Below are 24056 nucleotides of genomic sequence, written 5' to 3'. Positions count from 1 at the left end.
TGCAGATATTCTCATAATTGTAAATCCTTTGTTTTTACCCTAATTTTCTCTCTTAGCTTCTTTTTCCTTTTCTCTTTACTGTTACATTGTTGTCGCCTGTATCAGTGGTATCAGAGCATAGTTTGAGTTCTAGGAGAAACCATGGCTGGAGAATCTACTGATGTCATGGAGATGCTACACAAGATGGCGGTAGATCTATCTAGCTTCACAGCTCGCCAAGACCAGCTTGAAGTTTTTCAAGTGCATACCTGCAAAAATCAAGAAGAAGTTGTCAATGACTTGAGAGGAGTGCTTAATGAGGTTCTACATGGAAGCAGAAGACCTCAACGAGGCAAAGACATAGATCCACGAGGAGGTGAGTTGTATTCTCCTAGTGATCTTTATCTCAGTATAGGAGACATGACAACTCCCAACTCCATGGGAGGAACTTGTTCATCTTTTTCAAGTGTTTCTCTTCCTGGCAGTACTCCGACTTGAACTCATGTGCTTCCTGCTCGAAATGTTACAATGGGGTGAGTTGGACCTCTTCTGGACCTTTGAACCAAACTCAGTTGAACCCTAGCTTACAGAATCTCAATACCTTCATAAGAACCCAGCCTGCTATGGTGAGCACACAAGGACCTTCAGGTCCCTACTCTCCTCAACCCAAAAATCAACCAGCTCTACCTTATCTTCCACCTAAAAACCACAGAAACCATTATACCCAACCTTATCGGTAGGCTAACACCCCTAGTCGAGTTCAATACCCTTACAACCCCTATAATCAACCATCATATTACCCCTTAGCCTACCAAGTATCCAATACTCATGTAACCCCACCTATATACCATCAAGTTCCTTATTAACAAGCTCTTAATCTACAACAGAACACACCTAGAAACAACCCTTGACAAGTTGCCCCTCATCTACCAAATACTTCCCTGCCAACCCTCCTATTTACTAAGTATGCTAAGGTTGAGTTTCCAAGGTTCAATGGAGAGGACTTGAGGACTTGGCTATATAAAGTGGACCAGTTTTTCTCTGAGGAAGATGTTACTATGCAGTAGAAACTGAAATTAGTATCTATGCACTTTGAGGGTGATGCCCTGTAGTGGCATTTTGGTTTTTGGATACATGAGAAGTAGAGGTCAGATGACTCTTCCTACATGGGATGAGTATATTTGGGCATTATGTGATAGCTTTGGTACAGAGTACATTGACCCCATGACTGAGATAATGAATGTGAAGCACACATGAACTGTAAATGAGTACCAGCAAGCTTTTAACAGTGTCATGACTAGGTTGGACATAGCAACTAGACATGCCATTAGTATCTTCTTTAACAACCTTAAACCAGAATTGAGTAATGTTGTGAGAGTGGGAAACCCAAGCACCTTGCCTCAGGCCTACTACTTGGCTAGATTGCAAGAAGCCAATTTTGCAGCTCAAAGTAAGGCCATTAGGAGCTTAAGCTGAGGGTCTTCTATGAGTAAAGGATCAGGTAGATTTTATTCTCCCAAATGGCAAAAAGATAGCTCTTCAGGGTTCAAGAAAACCCCTGTGTCCAAAATGGATAATAACGGAAGGAGGAGATTGACTCCTGCAGAAAGGGATGGGAAGAAGGCAAGTGGCTTATGCTTCTTTTGTGATGAGAAGTTTACCCCTATCCATAAATGCAACGCTAAAAGGCATATCTACTCATTAGAGCTGGGACCTATAGAGGAGGTAGAAGAGGGGAAACCAGATGAGAAAGAGGCTTTATAAGCATAGGAAATCCCTGAAGAAGTGATAGAGGAGGTAATTGAGAATTGTGACATATCATTGCAAGCTCTCAATGGCACACCATGCTACCAAATGCTCAGGCTTAGAGGGTTCACTGAGCAGAAACCATTAGAGATCTTCATTGATTGTGGATCTACCCACAACTTCATTGATGAGGATACAACTAAAAGGCTGGGGTGCAAAATCAGCAAGATAAAGCCACAGTTAGTTCAAGTAGCTGATGGTAGGGAGGTCTCTACAGAGAAGTTATGTAAGGGGTTTCAATGGCTCATGCAGGGTGCAGTATTTCAAGGGGATTTCCTGGTCTTTCCTATTGGCAATAGTGACATTGTGTTAGGCATTCAGTGGTTGTTTCCCTTGGATGACATCAAGTTTAACTTGAAAAAGTTGACAATTGAGTTTGAACATGAGGGCAAAGTGTTGACTTTGCAAGGGATTCAACCTACATTCAAGGATGTTCAATTCAAAGCCTTGGAGAAGGTTAATAGGAAGGAGTCAAGGTTCTTCATGGTAAAGGTTAGAGGAGTCAAAGAAGAAGAATCAAGTGCTTCAGAGCTAGGAGGTAGTCAAGAACCAAGGCCAATTATTGAGGTCCTGAAGCAATATGAACTAGTGTTTGGGGAACCAACTCAACTGCCCCCTTTAGAGGTGTGTTTGATCATCACATACCTTTATTGGAGGGTACCTCCCCAACCAATGCTAGACCTTATAGATACTCCCCTGTACAGAAGAATGTCGTAGACAAACTGGTGCAGGAAATGTTAGGACAAGGGATAATACAACACAGTTCAAGCCCTTATGCCTCACCTGTGATCTTAGTAGGGAAGAAGGATGGAACATGGAGGATGTGTGTGGACTATAGAGCCTTGAACAAAATGAACGTCAAGGATTAGTTCCTTATCCCTATTATTGAGAAGTTGTTGGATGAATTAAGAGGTTCTCAGGTATACTCTAAAATAGACCTTAGGACATGATATCATCAAATCAGAATAGCACCTGAAGATGTAGCCAAAACTGCCTCTAGAACACATTTTGGGCATTGCCGTCGCCGACATCACATTATAACCCACAAACTATTTAATCTTTACATAAATATTCATGAGAATGACTAAAATTATAAAATCCCAACGCAGTTTCCTTCCTTTTAAGTGTAGGTTTGAGATCTATTCATAATAAAGTTGTTTAATTCATGGAAATGAAAATTTGACTTTAATTTACTTTGTTTGAGTGTTGTATGAGATCTGAAAATGGAAGAGGAAAAGGAAAAACAAAGGAGTTTCAGTTTTCATCTCTTCTATTCTCGGTCTTGGGTTTGCTATGGAGGAATCAATGCAAAATTGAATATGGGTGAAGCTAATAAGCAGTGGTTATGGCTTTTTTCTTGTGGTGTCATTGACGGTGCACGGCAGTAGAAGATGGAGAAGTTAAAAGGATTTTCAAATTGGGGGTATAAGAGTAATTTTAAATATTTTCTTTTTAAAAATAATTAATGACACATGTCATGACTTTATTGGTGCGTGACATTACACATCTTTTGGTAAACTGGTCAAGAAAAAAGAAGCATATATTAGACACACTCTGAAAAGGTTAAGTGTGTAAGGTAATTTTCATGGTCAGAAAGTGTGTAACAGGGATTTGGTCCATAGTTTAAAGGGCAACTTATGTATTTTGCCTTTTACGAACTATTTCAATTTGATTTTAATATTCAATTAAATTTTAATTGAGGATTACGAAACTACAAACGTTATAACCCCTTATATAGAGAGCTGTCAAAATGGGCTTGGGTCGTGAGTCCAGCCCAACTCAGCCTGCTACTTGGATAGAGTTGGGTTGGGAGTTTTTTAGCCCATTTAAAACCGAGGCCTATAAGCCCGGCCCAAATCAATATGTTGGTCCTTGAGGCTTGATCGAAGTTGGGCCTGGGCCGGCCCGTGGACCAAAAATTAATTAAATTCAAATTTAAATATTTAATATTAAAAAAAACTAAAAAAAAATATTAACTATAATACTCCTTCCCAACCTTACATTGCTCATTTACCTTTCCATACCAATTAGAATTTAGATTATTTATATACATATAATATGTAGTTTTTCCTTTGCTTAATTAACAACGACCTAGGAAAGTCTTAAGCGGCCAATAATAATTTTTTTCAAAGAAAATATTACTTTAAGTGGCCAATGATCAATTTGTTTTACTTTAATATATTACTATTAATTAAATTGCTCTTCGGTATAGAAAAAGGTCAAGTTTTAATACTCAAAGAAAATTGACAACACTAGCAAATTTCATGAAAATTTTATGGACTATAATGATGAATTCAACAAATGATGTTAAAACCTAAATTAAAAAACCTCAACATATAAACTTCTTAAAGCAATCCCTGAGCCTGAGGAAAGTAAAAGAAAAGTATTGAAAAAATATTCATGTAACGTTAAAAAAGAAAAGCTAGAGATATAGAGAATTTGCATTTCAATTACGTGATTCATTGTCAAAAATCAAGATTCTTGTATGCTCTAAACAAACAGAAGTCGTTCATATGATTAAGAGTCTATGTCACGAAGAAATATTTAAAGATTTGAAGAATTTTTTTTCTAAAAAAAAGGTGAAGGGCCGACCAGCCCTAGCCCCCGGCCCTCTTAGGATAGGTTGGGTTGGCCATTTTAAGGCCTATTCAAATGGCAGGCCGGCTCGCCCTAGCCCATCAAATTTAAAAGCCCGTAAGGCTTGGGCTGGGCTGGTCTGTTTTAGCAGCTCTACTTATATTATATGTGTAGAGGAGAAAAGATTTATGTTAACACTATCACATTTAGCCATCTATTAAGCCGATCTCAACAAAAAATATATTGTCGTATTAACTAAATAAAACTTCTAGTAAAAGTAAGAACTTAGTATTTAGATAAACTACATAGCTATATAAGTTACTGAATGTGAGTTACAAATCGTGATTGCTAAGTGCGACATATAAATCACCTAACTGAATGCGTCTTATAAATTACGATTGCCAAATACGATCTATAAATCTCAATAACAAAATGCGACTTGTAATCACAATCATCAAATGTGACTTATAAATTGCAATCAGAATGCGACTTATAAATCGCTATTTTTGCATGCTATAAACCGTGAAACTAAATGTGATACTTATAAATTCAACAAATCAAAAAAATACAGTTACAGAATGCGACTTATAAATTGTAAGTTTAGAATGAATTATAAGGATGTGACTTATACATCGCTATTAAAGACTGCGGTGTATATATCGCATTCATACATTGCACTATGGAATGCAACTTATAAATCGCATAGAACATGCGCGATTTTGCCTTTTCCAATACCATCTGTCTGTTCACATCAAAGCAACTTACGAAGCAGCACTTTCATATTCCAGAACCCCATCGCACACATCTAATTGCGGTTGGGAAGCTAATAAACCAGAAATGGGGGAGCTGAAGATGCAAGAGATGTCCTTGCCAGCTTTATTCGAGAAGGTTCGAAAAATTCATTCAATTGCATCTGAATCCACCGTTGATCAGGTAAAATTTTGTATTTTTGTTTTTTCATAGCGGAATACTACTTAAAGAATGTTATTTTTTCCCGTATAATTTTATAGTATTTGTAATATTAGAGGCGGATTCAGCATACAAACAGTAATCGCACTTGCACACACAGTCTCGAGCTTCAATTATATATTTCTATACAAATATTGTGTGTGTGTGTGTCTAAAGAATGAATTTTGTGTCTGATTTAATGTATTTGTATCAGAGGTGAATCCAGCTTACAGGCGCGAGCTCGTGCTGTATATGCATCGATATAAAAGTTATCAAATTTTTTTGAGATATATGTATATGTATTAGACTGTGCACATGCTTTCAAATTTTGTGACTCAAAAAATTTGTATTTTGTGCATGATTTAATGTCTTTGTATCAGAGGTGGATCCAGCTTACAAGTGCGAGCGCGGGCTATATATGCATTGATATAAAAATTGGCAGATTCTTTTGAGATATACTGTGTAGTTGCTCTCATATTTTGTGACTCAGAATAATGTATGTGTATGATTTAATGTATTTGTATTAGCATAGAGGCGAACACACTTCGTCTCTCGAGCTTGGACTATATAAATTAATAAAATTTTAGAGATATATGTGTATGTATACTATCTAGTAGGTTGTGCACATACTTGATTCAAATTATGAATCCACCTCTAATTTGTTTTTGCCGGTTGTGGATTGTTAGGACGTTGTCAAGAAAGGTTGCGAGCTCTTAAGACAATGCGAGGAGATGGTCACTAAATTAGGATTGTTCTCGCTCAACGAGACAAAAGATGATATTAGCACTGCTAATCTGAAATATATCCTGGTAAGTAGTTTTCATATGTATATTTTTCTCTTGTAATGATAATTTATCCGATTAGTTTTGTTTGGTTCCTAAGAGGTTGGATGGGAAAGTTGGGATCACCTTCCCTAATTTCTTTTATTCTAATTCAAAGAAGGAGCCACTACTCTCCTTTCTGGCAAATGTATCTATTTATTATAAAACTTGATGAACTGTGTGTTGTGTGCATTTGTTCATTTTTGGGTGGAGTTATGAAAGCTAAATTGTTATCCAATTATTGATATTGTCATCATTTAGTGCATGAATTAGTTTTATTCTATTTTGTTTCATTCTTTGGTGGTATAAGTATCGTAGGTATAAGTGTGAGATTGAGAAAACCTTCAGCGTCAAAAAGCCCCTAATTTGTAATCATTCTTTTTTTTGGTAAGTAAATCCTAGAAGTCAAATAATTGAGTATTGAAATGAAATGGGTCCCCCGACGATATCATGGCACATGGCACTGATCGAGGCATAGTTGTTGTTGTGTTCTCTCTAATAGCTTAAGCTTTTAGATGAGACGGTCACATACTTCATCTGTTAGGTTAGGCTATGTGAACCCTCAATATCCAATCCACTCATTTGGACTCGTTTCATCCAACTATTCTTAATAAGCTGCACTAGAGGGTCTCTACATTTTATCAGCAAGACCAAACCTGGAACAAAATTATTCTCCAATCTGAATGCAACCTTGTAAAAGGCCTAACGATAATTGGTTTTATGATCATGAGCAACCATTTGAATGTCTTAGTGTCAAGCATCATATTTGTGGTTTCTTTATTTTGTTCTGCTATATTTGTGCTACTGCAGATCTTTCCCCTCATCTCATTTATCAGATTTTTGTCACATTGCAAACAAAGAAAAAATTTGACATTTGAGCATGCTAGAGATGTTTAATACGAAATTGAATCTTATGTCAGGTAGTTTTATTGGTGTTCAAACATGGAAAGAAAATGTAACGAGCAAGCTAGATATGTGTAGTAACTAGCATCAAGTAGTGTCAAGCACATCTATGATTTTGGCGATTAACTAGAAAGAATGACTTTGTCAATGAGAAGTGGACCTTGAAAACTCATGACGCATGGATGTCTATCAACTGAAGAGAAACTTGATATATAGAAGCTAATGTCCCATTGTTTCAGGTGCCATACTATCTTGCAGAGCTAACAGAAAAAATTGCAGAAGATGATAGGATAAATGTACTCAAGGTTTCACAAGCCAAGTTAAAGGTAAATTGTTGTGAGCTAATAACATGATATACATTTATGTTTATGCCAAAAGGCTAGCATTGATGTTGAATTGACATCTCAGCACTATAATTTTGGCAATATCGCTAGGAATTCATTTCTTTTTGTGAGACAATGGAGCTTGTTCCAGAAGAGGAGATAGTGACATCTACACAAGGTGGAGCTAATTCATTTGCAGATCGTAGAGCTAAGAAGGTAGACGGGAGTACACGTTCAGTTAGAATTGCTGTCTGTGAATATTACAATTAGGTTTCTTCGTTTTAAAAAAAAAGTTTCTTTCTTTTCATTCTTGTCTTTAGATGGATTATTTGAGTTACTAAGCGCATCATGTTTATGAAAGATTGCTCGCTTCAAACGCCAAAAAGCTGCTGAGTCAAAACTGCTTGAATTGAAGGAGCGGAAGGAGCGTCGTGGGCGATCAACTAAAGCAGCTGCGTTGTCTACTCCTGTTGAGACTGGAGAAGATGATGTGTCGGATGATGATGGCGAAGAAGAACGAGAGGTTTGTAAGCATCCCTATTTATGTCATGTACACGAGCATGATCACTGTTGTAATCTTCTTCTTCCTATATTTTTTGTTTTATTCTATGTTGCAACTTCTATGACATCGAAGCACTTTTATGCCAAGTCGTCCATATTGTTCATGCTCATGCCCATGACAATATACTGGTGTTTGCTGATTCAGCATTCATGGATCTGCATTTGCATAGGCATTTGTCATTGCTTTTTGGATTTGGCAATGAGAACAATCTAAGATCACCCTTCGATTCTAATATCCTCAATAGAATTTGCTGAAGAAATCCATGATGTAACCTACCACATTTTGTATGTGATCTAAGGAATCATGATATACCCTTTAGGTGTAATTTAATGTGTTCGATTCACCCCTTAAATACATATTTCCAGTTTGTAATGCAAATTTTGCTGTTGCCTTTTTTTAATTATTTTTATACACAAATTTTGGTCGCCACTTCCATAAAGTGTCTGATTATTGGGAACTACTGCTATTCGCAGGCATGGCTTACAACCATCTCCTTGGCCCTCAGTAAGGTTAGCCCACATATTCTGAGTTTCTGGAAGTGCATTTACTTTTATTTCCTTGTACGCGTGTTACCTTATCTTTGTCATCCTTCAATTACTACTGCCCTACAGGCTTTTGATCTGCTTGAAATGCTGAATAAAGAGGAAGAAATGCTATCTGCTATTAAGGAAAGGCAGCTTCAGGTATTATTGAACTTAGTTTGATTGACATTCTTCTTGGGGCCTGTTTGTAATTGTGTTGTGTAGCCTCTATTCTGTAATTACAATTTGAATGTATGTGTTCAATCCGCATTTTCAGCTTGAAATAGCATTTACTGCAACACTGTTCTTTTCCAACTCTGAACTTTCTGGCTTTTATAGTGCCATTTTAGGACAGAACTCTAGTATTGTTGTCTCTCTTATATTTTTGCATCATGGCCTACTATTTATGCAGGATGGGGAAAAAGAATTTTCTCAGATAGTACTTGATGAACGCACCAAAAAAGCAGAAACTTGGCATCGTGATGCTGCTGCTCGAGCTCACTACACAAAACCTGCAGCACCTATCACCTGTGCTACCTTCGCTCAAGATGTCATAGAGGGAAGGGCCACGGTTTCACAGGCGCACGAACATAAACACCAACCGTTAATTTTTGGACCAGCAAGTCTCATTGGTAGGAATCCAACAACCGAACGAGAAAAAATAGCAGCACAGGTTTTTCAGCCTCATTATAGGTACTTCCTTTTAACCAATAACTAAGATGCCCAATGATCTTAAGTAGCAAGATAAAGAAATAAGCTTCGAAGAACTTAATCATAACATCTTCATTTCAAACACTAGATTACCAACCATGAGCATAGAGGAAGCTGGGCTAACAGAGATGAACATGATGAACGAATGGCAAGAGAGGAACATGAAACTCATGGAAGAAGCAAATTCTTCATGGTACAAGGATGGCCCAAAGTTAAGGCCAGGTGAAGATGACGAAGAAGATGATGACGCTGCTCAAGACAAGGCAAGAGCATGGGATGACTGGAAAGATGATAACCCCCGTGGTGCTGGCAACAAGAAACTCACTCCTTGTGGTTAAGTAGCTGACATTGAGCTGGAGTATCCAAAACATAAACTGCTGCAGCATTTGAAGAAGCCATTCTGAATTTGACTTCCCTGTTAGTTGTAACTTGTACGCCAAACTTATCCATAAATTTGAAACCATTTTATTTCCAGTTTACATGTATACGTAGATTTTGCTTATATGTATCAAATTAGATGGCTGATGTATTGTACATTAGTTCTTATGGAAAGGTATTGATATCAATGTCTCCAGAGAGGACAGAATGATGAACAAACTGTTGGTGCGAGAATATTACTTCTAAAACACAAAGTTTCCCGTTGCAACGTGGTGAAAAAAGCCATATTAAATTGTACTGGTGCTCTGTTAGGCTGCTCAGGGGAAGTGAAAGGTCAAATCCTGTATATGAACTGTGCATATCCCATTTTTGCACGGCAGAGTTATGCAATTCCACGAGAAGCAAGACAATACATAGATGTTGTCAAGTCCTTGACCAAAGCATCTGTTATTTCTTGTATTATAGCTACAAGGAACCCTCAAACTATTCTGGGTGGTTAGAACGACAAAATACGAGCAATATACAAATGGAACATGGAAATGCTCATAAAGTAGGTACAAATTACTCTTGTAGTGGAGTTGAAAAGGGGGAAATTCTTAAACTTGGAAAAGAATAGGTGTGACAACCTAAATGCTAAATGCTTCCCTCATCTGGTATTCCCAAATGCGTGGTGCAGTCCTTAAGGATTTAATATGACTTATGGTCTCTTTGTGCCCATTCTCTGTATGAAAACTAGCCCATTCACTTGTATTCCCAGAGTTCATTCCATTTGATGCTGTAAGTAGATCCAAACCCTTTTCCTTCATTTAAACTTGTCGATCTGTTGCCACCACTACTCGGTAACATAATAACATAGTTCACGTATTTAATTAGTTGGTTGTTAGAAAATAGACATCACGACCCAACAGGATCGATTCAAACTCTTATTGTGGTGTAAATCAAGCCATGGAGTTAACAAGCCACGCATGTTACTTGGTCAAAGGCACAAATTTCACTACATTGGTGAGCTGTATATACTTAGACTGCAGCAAATTAGAAGAACAAGAAGCAATAGAAAAGATTTCTAAATTATGGTATCAAGAACATACCCATCTCATAAAACTTGAAGTTACTAATCAAACTACTCAATGTACTATTTTTGAAAATTAGTTCTCAAATATTCATTAATTTCTGTGTCATCTGAACCTAATATATCACTCCCTTTGCAATAAGTCACTTCAAGTTGAGCCTTCAACTCAAGCCAAGGCCTCTCTAACCTCCAAAGATCAGCTATCTGACACTTCTCCCCTAAGTTCACCCAAGAAATTAGCTTGGATACCTCTTTTTTGTTCACCTTGGGACTCAAACCTTTCACTGCAATCCTTGCATCACGAAATGCTGGGAAGCACTTCTGTTTTGCAAATTCATGGCATTTCCCCTTTGCTGCTTCTAGGCAAGCCTCCATTTCGCGTTCTTCGCATCTTGCTCTCTCTGCAAAGTCTTGATTGGAAGCACTACCAGTGATCGATTTCCACCAAGGGGTTTTACATTTGTCTGAGGCTGCAATTGAGCAACCAATCCTAGCTCCGGATTCACATTGTTGAGTGACTTGAGATTCACAAGCCTTGTATGCAGAGGCCCAGGAGAAAGGATCTTTAAATGCAAGGATGAATCTGCCAGCTGTTTCTTCTTGTGAACCAGCCCTGATGGGACCTCGAAGTAGAGGCACTGGTTGGTCAAACGGAATCAGAGTCTTCGATGCTGAGTATTCCACGAGGTCGGTTGATGGCACCTCTGAGGGCAGTCGTTCTGGTGCTTTCATAGAGGAATTTTTTTATCGTACTCGACGTTGGGTCCTGAAGAGAAGAAACTAACACCAGGATTATCATGATGCCAAAGATAACCACCTAAGGTTGTATTTACATCATCACCAATAAATACATCTGCGGCATGGATATTTGGATAGTATCATGCAAGATGACATGAACTGCAGGGAATTGAATAAACTGATAATAGTATGCAAAAGCTATAAGTCTAATGGCTTGTGCTAAAAGATGGAAATGTTTTGATATGGAAAGCTGATAGAATTAAGTTATCGGTTTATTGTGAGCACTGTTCATGCATGACCATGTATTGTATGTCATCTACTAAATGTTAATCAAGTTCCGCCAGCCTACCTTGTCTCTCATATTCTTTCAGTTGCTCTCTGTTTTAACATATCTGATTCTGTCCATCCCATGCAAATGTCAACTATTGCTTCCTTCCAACCGTTGGTACTTGAGTTATGAAGCAATATCTGCTTGACACTGTCAATTCGAGGAATTAATAATGTATAGATAGAGCATATAGAGATACTTATAAAGCTGGTCTGGGGGTAACAGTGAGGTCAGAAATTTCGAAGCTGCGGTTATATTTTTCAAATCCAAATCTTGGAACATTGTTCCATCAAATTAGTAGGATATGACAACATTTAAACTGAAGCTGCCCAATGCTTCAAATACCCTGTTTTATGGTACATCCTCTACTCGTTGGGTTTAACAATTGTGGCTGAAAAGATCACCAGTTATAAAGGATCGAATTACAGAATTGCTACAAGGAAATCGACAAGGCCATGGGTAGTTTCGCAAATTTAGCTGTCCATAATATGTAATATAATTCAATACTCTACTCAAAAATCCCTTGATATTACTCTGTTGAAAACCACCTCGTTAGATGCAAAACACCATTTACGTTTAGTAGCAACACATATTTTAATCTCCTGAATGTTAACAGCAATTTGACTATGGAACAAGAAAGTTTAACCCCCACTTCCACGCGTTGACTTCTCTAGACTTGTCACTCACACTTACACTTGTAAAGGCTGAGGCATGTCCAAGAAGCCACCCTGCTTCATCCCGCAGCCATCACAGAGTGCTTTAAATCAAAGAACATAAAGTTATCTATCCACCATGGTGGTTGATAATCAACTCCAATAGTTATGTATCCGCATTACATAACAGCAGAAGTTATATATCCAATGTGATAAGGTAGTGATCAACTCCAATAGTTAATACTTAGGTCTCACTACTGGTGGTACACCATCACAAATTTGAGTTATCATCATATATGAAGCAAATACAACAACAACAACAACAACCCAGTATAATCCCACAAGTGGGGTCTGGGGAGGGTAATATGTACGCAGACCTTACCCCTACCCCGAAGGGTAGAGAGGCTGTTTCCAGGAGACCCTCGGCTCAAAAAGCAACAGAAACCGATATATTAGTACCATAAAAATGCATAATAAAATAACAGCAATACAATACAATAGATATGAAGTACCGAATATGAAATACGAAAAAGATGGCTGGTATAGTAAAAACTAGCAAGTAAAGCCCTGCATCACTAGCCGATATATGAAGCAAATACTAAATTGTAAAAGTCACAAAAAAAACAATTATATATCTAAGATTGTAAGTCAGTGATGCATTCCTTCTGATAGTAAGTTCAAACTTAAAATAAAAATAAAAAATTGGGAAGATAATTCACTCTGTATATAAACACACACACACAGTGGCTGAGCCAGAAAATGTAACAAGAGGATTTTAAAAAATGTAAACTTGCACTGTGAGTGAGTACATTTAGCTATCAAACAGATTCAACAATTTATATGTATACCAATAAAAAAAAATATGCATTCCAATTTACTGAACTTCGTGTTTTAACAATAAAAGGGAATATGTGCCTAAATTAGAGATAAACAGAAAGGAACAATCTTGATGAGAAAGAAAAAGAGAACATACAAATTGGTTAAGCTGCAGATAGAAAGCTTGAGGAGAGATGGCAGCTATAAGCTCGAGCATAGTTTGAGGCTGGAGAGAATCGCAATTTGAGTTGTTCTAACTGGATCCGCTAGAAGAACTTTCGGGTCGGGCAATTCTTTCGTATGATTTGCAGCACGTAGCCGATTTTACCTGTGTTATTTTAAATTATATCCAGTTTCTTCAAAGTATTTAAAATAAGGAATCTTACGGAAATATCCCAGAAAAGTCTCAACTTATCCATCTCTAGCCATTAATCATAGACTTACAAAAACTAACAAAACACATATAAAAATTAAAAAACACAAATAAATAAGTTTCTTTCTCTCTAAGAATCACACACAAAGATCTTTATCCATAATTTTAAGCGTGATTAGCAACATTAGATGCAAGACGAAAAGAAAATTTTATGGATGAGGTAGCAATACAAGGTGATGAAATACATATATATATATATATATATATATATATATATGTATTTCATCACCTTGTATTGCTACCTCACCTTATATATATATATATATAAGATTCTAAAAATCTAAGCAAAAAATGACCTTTTTCAATGGGTATGGTTGAGATTCATTTAAAACACATAGATGAGTCAATATATAAAATTTGAGGAAGATTGGAGGTGATCTGGACTAATTGAGCATCAAAATTCATAGTTAAAATCGAGTTCAAAAAATTCTTCTGCGACATATATATCAAACATGTATCACGCATGTATCTCACATGCAAGTATACATGGATATACACATGATATACATTTAATACAAATATGATACATGTTTGATACACATGTGATACACATATCATTTTTTTCATGTTCATCTTCTACTTCGAATTTTCAAGTCAAACCATCTCAAAACTCCACCAAATTATCCCAAAACTGAGATTCAAGCTCCTTAAGATGTACCCAATTTATTCTAATAACACCCACTCAAAAAAAAAAAAAAAAAATTTAACCTTTTTTGGCTACAAATAACTAGTTTGCTAATATTGCTAATATTTTAAGAATTGACCAATTTTTGTAATAAGCTACTTATAAATGGACATAGCTGGTATTTCCATTTGAAACAAACGAGATGGATATTTGATTGTATATGTCGTTTAATTAGGAATGTAAGTTTTTGCTTAGTAAATATCATCCACCTCATGTGTGCTTTAAAAATAATAAAATTAAGAGGAAAAAAATTACTCTCTATTAGTTGGGACAATATCGGACTTTTTTCTACTTTTAGCTCGCACCAAAAATTATTTATATTCGGTAACTAAAAAGTGTATACGATTTATATAATTTTTGTATATAAGGTAGGCGGGCGGTAGTCCGCACGGCCATCCAGATCTAGCTGCTTTAGTACACTTTTAAAGGTTGGCGGTAGTCCGCACGACCAATAAGGATTCGAAATATACGGAAATTCTATTATAGTTTAATGACTGTATGGAAGGATCTATATCCTTTTACCCAAGCAAGGGGCCTGTCTAAGCCCGATACATACTCTTACGGAGCCCATGTGTCTAGCAGTTCTAACTGTGAAAGAGATAGCCCTTTTGACAACTTCAGCGGGCTTTAATGTCACAGCTGGCTAGACGTAGCCACTAAGGCAAAGCCAATAAGAGTAGTACCAGAACCGACTGTACCACCATCTTGGAACCAAATCAAGAAACTATATTAAAATTTCTTTATATTTTGAAAGAGTCTGGATTCTTCATGGTTAATATGCAAGAGAAATTAGTGCTTCAACATAGATATGAATCCGTTTAGCCGGACATAGTCACGGCTAGGGAGAGATACTAAAAATACTTGAAAGAAGAATAAATATGTACCTTGTAGGCCGAGAAGCAAGGCCCTGAAGATGAACTTCAAAACTTTTATTAATTCTTGAACTCGATTTACAAACTAAGCTATGAACTAAGTGTTTACAAAGGGGGTTGGTTGAGAGAGAGAGAGAGGAGAGAGAAAGTCGAGAGAGAGGGGGGTTCCGGCCTTCTTCTTCTTCAAATGAAGAAGCATTCTTAAATAACAAAAAAAAAGAATCTTGAATAGTAAAATGGGTCCCACATCTGGGTCCCTACACAGTGTTTTTACTGTAGATAAACAGTGTTTCTACTGTTGATGAACAGTGTATCTACTGTTTAAGTGGGTCCTGGCGGCTGATAAGCTGTCAAGTCTTCTTTTTGTCCATATTTTGCATCTGTTGGAGGAATTCTTCCACCTTGTCAATTTCTCTGTCAGATAATATCATTTCTGGCTGTATAGGTTGAGTATCTTCTACGAGGTCATCACCACTCGTCTGCTTTTTATCTAAAAGCTGAGCTAAGTCATCAAGAGATTTAAATTTAAAATCCTGAATCTCAGGAGGTCTTTGAATATGGGTAAGAATGTTTTGATCAGCTGTTTTACTTCCTGAAGTGGAGGCAATATCAGTTGGTCCTTTCTTAGTACCCATTTTTTTTATTAAAATAGTCAAATCATCAAGTTTTTTATCAAGAGAACCAATATGTTCTCCTAAAATTTTAACATATAAACCCAAATAATTGTTTTGAGAAATCAATTTATTAATTTCTGCAATACTAATAGCTGCCACATTATCATCAATAAATTTTTGAAAGGCAGTGAAAGTAATACCAGTATTATTAGGTAAAATAAAGGGAGCCTGAGGCGGATAAATTGCTTTAGTAATATTACCACTCCCGTCTTTATAAGATCTTTCTAATACCTTTATATAAAGAGGTAAATAAGTTGTTATAAACCAAGGAACAAAATACATAATTTGATTATGTAAGGCACAAGTTTCATAAAATTCTTGAGATATATTACTCAAATCCTCTTTACTATAAGTATCAAAAAACCATGTTTTAAACTGGTTCCATTTTTCACTAAAAAATTCTTTTTGAATATAAATACGGGCCCGGGAACCTGGGCTAAAATCAATTTGGTGTGGAATCATTAAATATTATTGGGGTCGAAATCCATCTCAGATAGAGAAGGAATATCCTTATCTGAAATATTGTCATTATCTTGAACAATATTTGTTTGAGGGTTAATCTTAACCCTTTCAACCCTCTTATCTTTGGTATCGGGATAATCACTAGCAATAGTGTGTAAAGAAGCCGCACGATTGCGAGCTGGACCGTAAACTGGTTCAACAGGGGAAATATGTTGCATAGCAGGTAGAAGTCTGTGATTAGAAAAAGAATGTCTATTATAAATAGTAGACTTATCATCAAATTGAATACAAATCCTACCATCCGGATTTTGAGTGACATGCGAAAATTCAGTATTTGACAAGTCGTTAGTAATCTGACTTGGGGATATAACAGAATTTAAAGTCCATGTAGTCGGAAAATTAATTTCCTCCCATCTGATAGGTCTCCTAGTGGTGACCTTGGACTTTGCAAAATTGGTTTCGACCAATATGGTCTGATCCGAAGTATCGTATAACTTACATTTCGGATTTAAAGTAGATAATAATTTGAAATAAATCCTATAGGACAGACATATAAGTTCAGAACCAGGCGCATAATTATAACCATGCGTTTTCACATTTAAAGTTAAAGCATCAAGAATATTAACATCAGAAAGAGATAGTTGCAAATTGGGTTGAGTATTAAAATATACTGGACCATAAGCCACTGTAGATTCTATCGAACCCATTAGAGACTGTCTGAAATTCAGATTTCTAGCATCTCTAAGAGCTGCTAAGAAGGTCTCTGGTAACCCTTTAAGGGTTAAAGGTTTAAAAGCAATTTGAACCATACCAATATGCACATAATGGTAATGATGTTTATATAAATCAATATCATGCTTGTTTAACAAACGAATAGTCTGTTCAGATGAATTTAATGCTAAAGACTGTTCAGTCGTTTTTATCAATTGTTTAGAAGAAAGTTTATCAAACCAACCATAATCATAAATGGTTTTTATAGAAACTTTAGGAATTGTCCATTTATTTAACAAATCAAGGTTTTGAGGTATATCTACCTCTTCAAGTCTAGTACTTTTAGTACTTGTTTCTCCCAGATCCATTCCAAAAGCTTCATATCTATGTTGAATCTTTCATATCTATTACACAATTACCATGAAAATTCCTAGGCTCTGATACCATTTTACACCAGGATCTAGGTAGGCGGGCGGTAGTCCGCACGGCCATCCAGATCTAGCTGCTTTAGTACACTTTTAAAGGTTGGCGGTAGTCCGCACGACCAATAAGGATTCGAAATATACGGAAATTCTATTATAGTTTAATGACTGTATGGAAGGATCTATATCCTTTTACCCAAGCAAGGGGCCTGTCTAAGCCCGATACATACTCTTACGGAGCCCATGTGTCTAGCAGTTCTAACTGTGAAAGAGATAGCCCTTTTGACAACTTCAGCGGGCTTTAATGTCACAGCTGGCTAGACGTAGCCACTAAGGCAATCGAGTTCAAGAATTAATAAAAGTTTTGAAGTTCATCTTCAGGGCCTTGCTTCTCGGCCTACAAGGTACATATTTATTCTTCTTTCAAGTATTTTTAGTATCTCTCCCTAGCCGTGACTATGTCCGGCTAAACGGATTCATATCTATGTTGAAGCACTAATTTCTCTTGCATATTAACCATGAAGAATCCAGACTCTTTCAAAATAAAATGGTATCAGAGCCTAGGAATTTTCATGGTAATTGTGTAATAGATATGAAAGATTCAACATAGATATGAAGCTTTTGGAATGGATCTGGGAGAAACAAGTACTAAAAGTACTAGACTTGAAGAGGTAGATATACCTCAAAACCTTGATTTGTTAAATAAATGGACAATTCCTAAAGTTTCTATAAAAACCATTTATGATTATGGTTGGTTTGATAAACTTTCTTCTAAACAATTGATAAAAACGACTGAACAGTCTTTAGCATTAAATTCATCTGAACAGACTATTCGTTTGTTAAACAAGCATGATATTGATTTATATAAACATCATTACCATTATGTGCATATTGGTATGGTTCAAATTGCTTTTAAACCTTTAACCCTTAAAGGGTTACCAGAGACCTTCTTAGCAGCTCTTAGAGATGCTAGAAATCTGAATTTCAGACAGTCTCTAATGGGTTCGATAGAATCTACAGTGGCTTATGGTCCAGTATATTTTAATACTCAACCCAATTTGCAACTATCTCTTTCTGATGTTAATATTCTTGATGCTTTAACTTTAAATGTGAAAACGCATGGTTATAATTATGCGCCTGGTTCTGAACTTATATGTCTGTCCTATAGGATTTATTTCAAATTATTATCTACTTTAAATCCGAAATGTAAGTTATACGATACTTCGGATCAGACCATATTGGTCGAAACCAATTTTGCAAAGTCCAAGGTCACCACTAGGAGACCTATCAGATGGGAGGAAATTAATTTTCCGACTACATGGACTTTAAATTCTGTTATATCCCCAAGTCAGATTACTAACGACTTGTCAAATACTGAATTTTCGCATGTCACTCAAAATCCGGATGGTAGGATTTGTATTCAATTTGATGATAAGTCTACTATTTATAATAGACATTCTTTTTCTAATCACAGACTTCTACCTGCTATGCAACATATTTCCCCTGTTGAACCAGTTTACGGTCCAGCTCGCAATCGTGCGGCTTCTTTACACACTATTGCTAGTGATTATCCCGATACCAAAGATAAGAGGGTTGAAAGGGTTAAGATTAACCCTCAAACAAATATTGTTCAAGATAATGACAATATTTCAGATAAGGATATTCCTTCTCTATCTGAGATGGATTTCGACCCCAATAATATTTAATGATTCCACACCAAATTGATTTTAGCCCAGGTTCCCGGGCCCGTATTTATATTCAAAAAGAATTTTTTAGTGAAAAATGGAACCAGTTTAAAACATGGTTTTTTGATACTTATAGTAAAGAGGATTTGAGTAATATATCTCAAGAATTTTATGAAACTTGTGCCTTACATAATCAAATTATGTATTTTGTTCCTTGGTTTATAACAACTTATTTACCTCTTTATATAAAGGTATTAGAAAGATCTTATAAAGACGGGAGTGGTAATATTACTAAAGCAATTTATCCGCCTCAGGCTCCCTTTATTTTACCTAATAATACTGGTATTACTTTCACTGCCTTTCAAAAATTTATTGATGATAATGTGGCAGCTATTAGTATTGCAGAAATTAATAAATTGATTTCTCAAAACAATTATTTGGGTTTATATGTTAAAATTTTAGGAGAACATATTGGTTCTCTTGATAAAAAACTTGATGATTTGACTATTTTAATAAAAAAAATGGGTACTAAGAAAGGACCAACTGATATTGCCTCCACTTCAGGAAGTAAAACAGCTGATCAAAACATTCTTACCCATATTCAAAGACCTCCTGAGATTCAGGATTTTAAATTTAAATCTCTTGATGACTTAGCTCAGCTTTTAGATAAAAAGCTTTCTGGTTTAAATATTAGACCTATTGATTTATCAAAAAATTTTGCTGATAAAATGGAGACCGTTTCTGATTATAAAACTGAGACTTGGTCAGAGTTTAATAAACTCAAAGGGATTGTTAAACAAAATCATAGGTATGCTGATAAACCGAGAATGCAGACCTATTATTATCCTCGTCCTACTCCTCAAGATGTGTTGATTGAGGAACGAGATTGGAATCAGACTAATACGTCTTATAACGGTTCCGAAATTTATGAATGGAATCTTGATGGTCTAACTGATAGACAATTAACCATTCTCGTACACAGAATGCTCATGTATTCGACTATCTGTAAAAGTGTTAAAAATACAGATAGAACTATTTGCAAAATGATTATTGCAGGTTTTACTGGCCAACTTCGTGGCTGGTGGGATAATCATTTATCTGTAGAGGAAAAGGCGTTCGTTATAAATGCTACGGCAACCGACGAAGGTGTTGATAACATAGGTATGGCTCTAGTAGTGGGCAGAGAGGATGCAGTCTATACTCTTATCCTTACAATTTTAGAGCATTTCAACGGTAGATTTACCTCAAACCATCAGACCGTCCGAACTTTACTTAATGGACTTAGATGTAAGACCCTTAGTGAGTTTAGATGGTATAAAGATACTTTTATGAGTAGAGTTATGGAACTACCCGAGAATAGATATGAGCACTGGAAAGCCAAGTTTATAGACGGCCTCCCTTCCTTATTTGCTGAAAGAGTAAGGAATGTGTTAAAGGGTAGTTGCGGAGAGATTCTGTATAATAATTACACCTATGGTAAGCTTATAGGTGTTTGTACAGAAGAAGGTCTTAAATTATGTAATGAGCTAAGACTTTCTAGACAGCTTAAGATAGATAAGCTTAAAGAAAGGTCCCAAGTAGGTGACTTTTGTACCCAGTTTGGTTTACCCGGAACTTCCACTCAAAATAGGAAGAAGAAAACCAAATATCATAGGTACCCTAACTCGGATAGCCCGTATAAGAAAAAGAGGTCTAGATATAGGCCTAAGGAAGAACGTGATACTAGAAAAGCGAACAGGAAATCTACTCGATTTGCGAAGAATAGATCCAAACGTGATCTCGCTGATATTAAGTGTTATAAGTGTGGAAAGTTTGGTCATATTTCTCCAAACTGCAAGCTTCAAAAGCTAAAAACCTTAGAACTCGATGATGAGTTACACGATAAGGTTTATGGCTTGTTATACACTTCGGGATCAGAATCTGACTATTACTCAGAGACTGAATCTGAAGCTGAAGTTGAGTTAATTGATTTTTCTGATAATAATAAAAATGTTGATACTGCTTGCACTGCTTGCAAAGGTGATATTTGTGCTTGTGATAGTGACGAATTTTATAAATTGAAATCACAATTTGATGATCTTAATATAAAAACTATTACATCTGACAATGTAATAGAACTTTTAAAAGAAGTTACTGATGAAAAACTTCGTGAAAAAATTATTACTTTAGCTGCAAGTTCAAGTTCTAGTAGTTCAAAAACTGTTGAAAAATACAAAAACGAATTTGAACACTTTGCACCATATTCTTTATCTGAGATAAATAGAAGACTTCAAAAGTCCAGTACTCCAAGTCGAGATACTTCTTTTGATGATTTAAAAGAAGAAATCGAAAATTTGAAAAGAGATATTAAGTCTCTTAAGCAAAATCAAATGATTTGCGATCACCGGATTACTCAAATTGAGAAAAATAATTCTCTACCTGAATCTTCGACTAAAGGATTTTCTGATTTTTCTAATGATAAAGGAAAAGAAATTTCTGATGAAAAATCTGATTTATTTTTAGGAATGATGCAAATTGTTACTGCACACAAATGGTATATTAAATGTACTATTTTAATTGATAATAATTTTTCTATAACTGATATAGCTATGATTGATAGTGGTGCAGATGTAAGCTGCATTCAGGAAGGATTGATTCCTACTAGATATTTTCAAAAGACTACTCATTTGGTGAAATCCGCTTCTGGTCATGCTTTAGATATAGAGTACAAATTGCCTAATACTCATATTTGCCAGAATAAAGTCTGTATTCCACATTTCTTCTTTTTGGTAAAAAACCAGTTATACCCTCCAATCATACTTGGAACACCTTTTATTAATGCTATTTATCCGTTTAATAATATAGATAAACATGGTTTTTCTGCTACTTATCAAGATAAAAAGATAAGTTATTCCTTTGTTACAGATCCCGTAACTAGAGATATTAATGCCTTGATTAATATGAAACAAAGGCATGTTAATTCACTACAATTAGAAATTCTTAGTATGAATATATTTGATACTATACAATCTGCAAAAGTTCAGCAGAAGATTAAATTAATTGCTGAAAAAATGGCCGTTGATGTTTGCGCCGATCACCCTAGTGCCTTTTGGAACAGGAAAAGGCATATTGTAACTCTTCCATACGAAGAAACCTTCTCTGAGGATGATATTCCTACTAAATCTCGACCTTGCCAGATGAATGCTGAGCTAGTTGAATTCTGCAAAAACGAGATTGATAGTTTGTTACAAAAGGGTTTGATAAAACCCTCAAAATCTCCTTGGTCATGTTCTGCCTTTTATGTTAATAATGCGGCAGAAAAGGAACGAGGTATTCCCCGCTTAGTCATAAATTATAAACCATTAAATAAACATTTGAAATGGATTAGGTATCCTATCCCTAACAAAAGGGACTTGCTATCCAGATTATATGACGCCAATATATTTTCAAAATTTGATTTAAAATCTGGTTATTGGCAAATTCAAATATTTAAAGAGCATACTTATAGGACTGCTTTTAATGTTCCATTTGGGCAATATGAATGGAATGTTATGCCATTTGGTTTGAAAAATGCCCCTTCTGAATTTCAAAAAATTATGAATGATATTTTTAACTCATATTTGGATTTTATCATCGTTTATATTGACGACATATTGGTATTTTCTAAAACTCTGGAGATGCATATTAAGCATCTTGATATTTTCAAGAAAATTGTTATACAAAACGGTTTAGTAATCTCTAAGCCCAAGATGAGTCTATTCCAAACAAGTGTTCGTTTTCTAGGTCATAATATTTGCCAGGGAAAAATTACCCCAATACAAAGATCTATTGATTTTGCCTCAAAATTTCCTGATGTTATCACTGACAGGACTCAATTACAAAGATTTTTGGGAAGCTTAAATTATATTTCCCCTTTTTATAAAAGTTTGTCACGTGATCTAGCCCCTCTATACGATCGGCTAAAGAAAGATCATAAACACCCTTGGACTAACCAACATACTGAGTTAGTCAAAAGTATTAAGGGGCGTGTTAAATCTTTACCATGTTTAACCCTTGCCAATCCTACTTGGCAAAAGATTATCGAGACAGATGCGTCTAATGTTGGATATGGAGGGATTTTGAAACAAGTAAATCCCAATAATAAGAGTGAATACTTAATAAGATTTCACTCTGGTAAATGGACCGAAGCTCAAAAGAAATACGCTACTGTGGCGCATGAAATGTTAACTATTGTTAAGTGTGTATTAAAATTTCAAGACGACTTATACAACCAAAAGTTTTTGATAAAAACTGATGCTCAATCGGTTAAATACATGTTTGACAAAGATTTTAAGCACGATGCTTCAAAATTAATATTTGCTAGATGGCAGGCTCAGCTAGCACCTTTCGATTTTGAAATACAATACAAAAAAGGAATTGATAATTCCCTTCCGGATTTTCTATCCCGGGAATATTTAGAATAGATTATGAATTATTATACCATGTTTTTGGATGATAAGGTACTAATCACTATTCTTAAAGTGATTAAATTAAATAGAGACTTACAAGAAGTTATACTTGATATTATTATGGCTGACATTATTCAAACAAGGGATGAAGAACACTCTAATTTTCAAGAAGTTATTGATATTCTTCAGTTAATTGAAAATGTGCGTCCCTTCGGTCAAGATGATATCAGCACTAGAATTATGTTATCCTTTTTAATTAATAATGATTTGCAATCACTTTTTAATAATGATTTGTAATTTCCGCAGAATGGACCCTTCATGGGTCACCCGGGGCAGAGGTAGGGGAAGATCTTCCCCTAGTAGAACTTATTCTCAGGGATCGTCATACGGATCCTCATCAACCGCTCCAGTAATACAAAGAGGAAAAAAGAGTTTGATAAACTCAAAGGTACCGCATACAGGAGAATCCTCAGGACATTCTATACATCTGGAAGATATTCCAGAAGACAGTCCGTTATACGGACATCTGCAGGCTTATTTAGCATCTAAAAA

At 35.8% G+C, this 24056-nt stretch overlaps 2 protein-coding genes across 4 annotated transcripts; one reads left to right on the top strand and one right to left on the bottom strand.

Annotated features, from left to right (window-relative positions):
• The first annotated feature begins 5057 nt into the window (after positions 1 to 5057).
• Positions 5058 to 9725, top strand: LOC104215528 (PP2A regulatory subunit TAP46-like). Its single transcript, XM_009765348.2, has 9 exons — positions 5058 to 5295; positions 5997 to 6119; positions 7274 to 7360; positions 7469 to 7573; positions 7719 to 7880; positions 8393 to 8428; positions 8531 to 8602; positions 8853 to 9133; positions 9240 to 9725. The coding sequence occupies exons 1-9, from the start codon at positions 5200 to 5202 to the stop codon at positions 9487 to 9489; spliced, it is 1212 nt and encodes a 403-aa protein (XP_009763650.1). The 5' UTR covers positions 5058 to 5199; the 3' UTR covers positions 9490 to 9725.
• An 852-nt stretch (positions 9726 to 10577) lies between these two features.
• LOC104215527 (uncharacterized) lies at positions 10578 to 13436 on the bottom strand. 3 transcript variants are annotated; one of them, XM_009765347.2, is made up of 3 exons: positions 13291 to 13436; positions 11686 to 11814; positions 10578 to 11378 (listed from the first exon to the last, which is right to left on the bottom strand). In XM_009765347.2, the coding sequence occupies exon 3, from the start codon at positions 11328 to 11330 to the stop codon at positions 10662 to 10664; it is 669 nt and encodes a 222-aa protein (XP_009763649.1). In that variant the 5' UTR covers positions 11331 to 11378; positions 11686 to 11814; positions 13291 to 13436; the 3' UTR covers positions 10578 to 10661. The 3 variants fall into 3 exon arrangements, with proteins under 3 accessions (XP_009763649.1, XP_009763648.1, XP_070016868.1); XM_009765346.2 differs by having other exon boundaries at positions 10578 to 11364; positions 13291 to 13434; XM_070160767.1 differs by lacking the exon at positions 13291 to 13436 and adding an exon at positions 12358 to 13268 and having other exon boundaries at positions 10578 to 11364.
• Between the last annotated feature and the right edge of the window lie 10620 nt (positions 13437 to 24056).

This window comes from Nicotiana sylvestris, chromosome 10 (assembly GCF_000393655.2).
Source record: "Nicotiana sylvestris chromosome 10, ASM39365v2, whole genome shotgun sequence".
Lineage (NCBI taxonomy): Eukaryota > Viridiplantae > Streptophyta > Magnoliopsida > Solanales > Solanaceae > Nicotiana > Nicotiana sylvestris.
The sequence above is the reverse complement of the archived record's forward strand: the minus strand, read 5'-3'. Positions and strand labels throughout refer to the sequence as shown.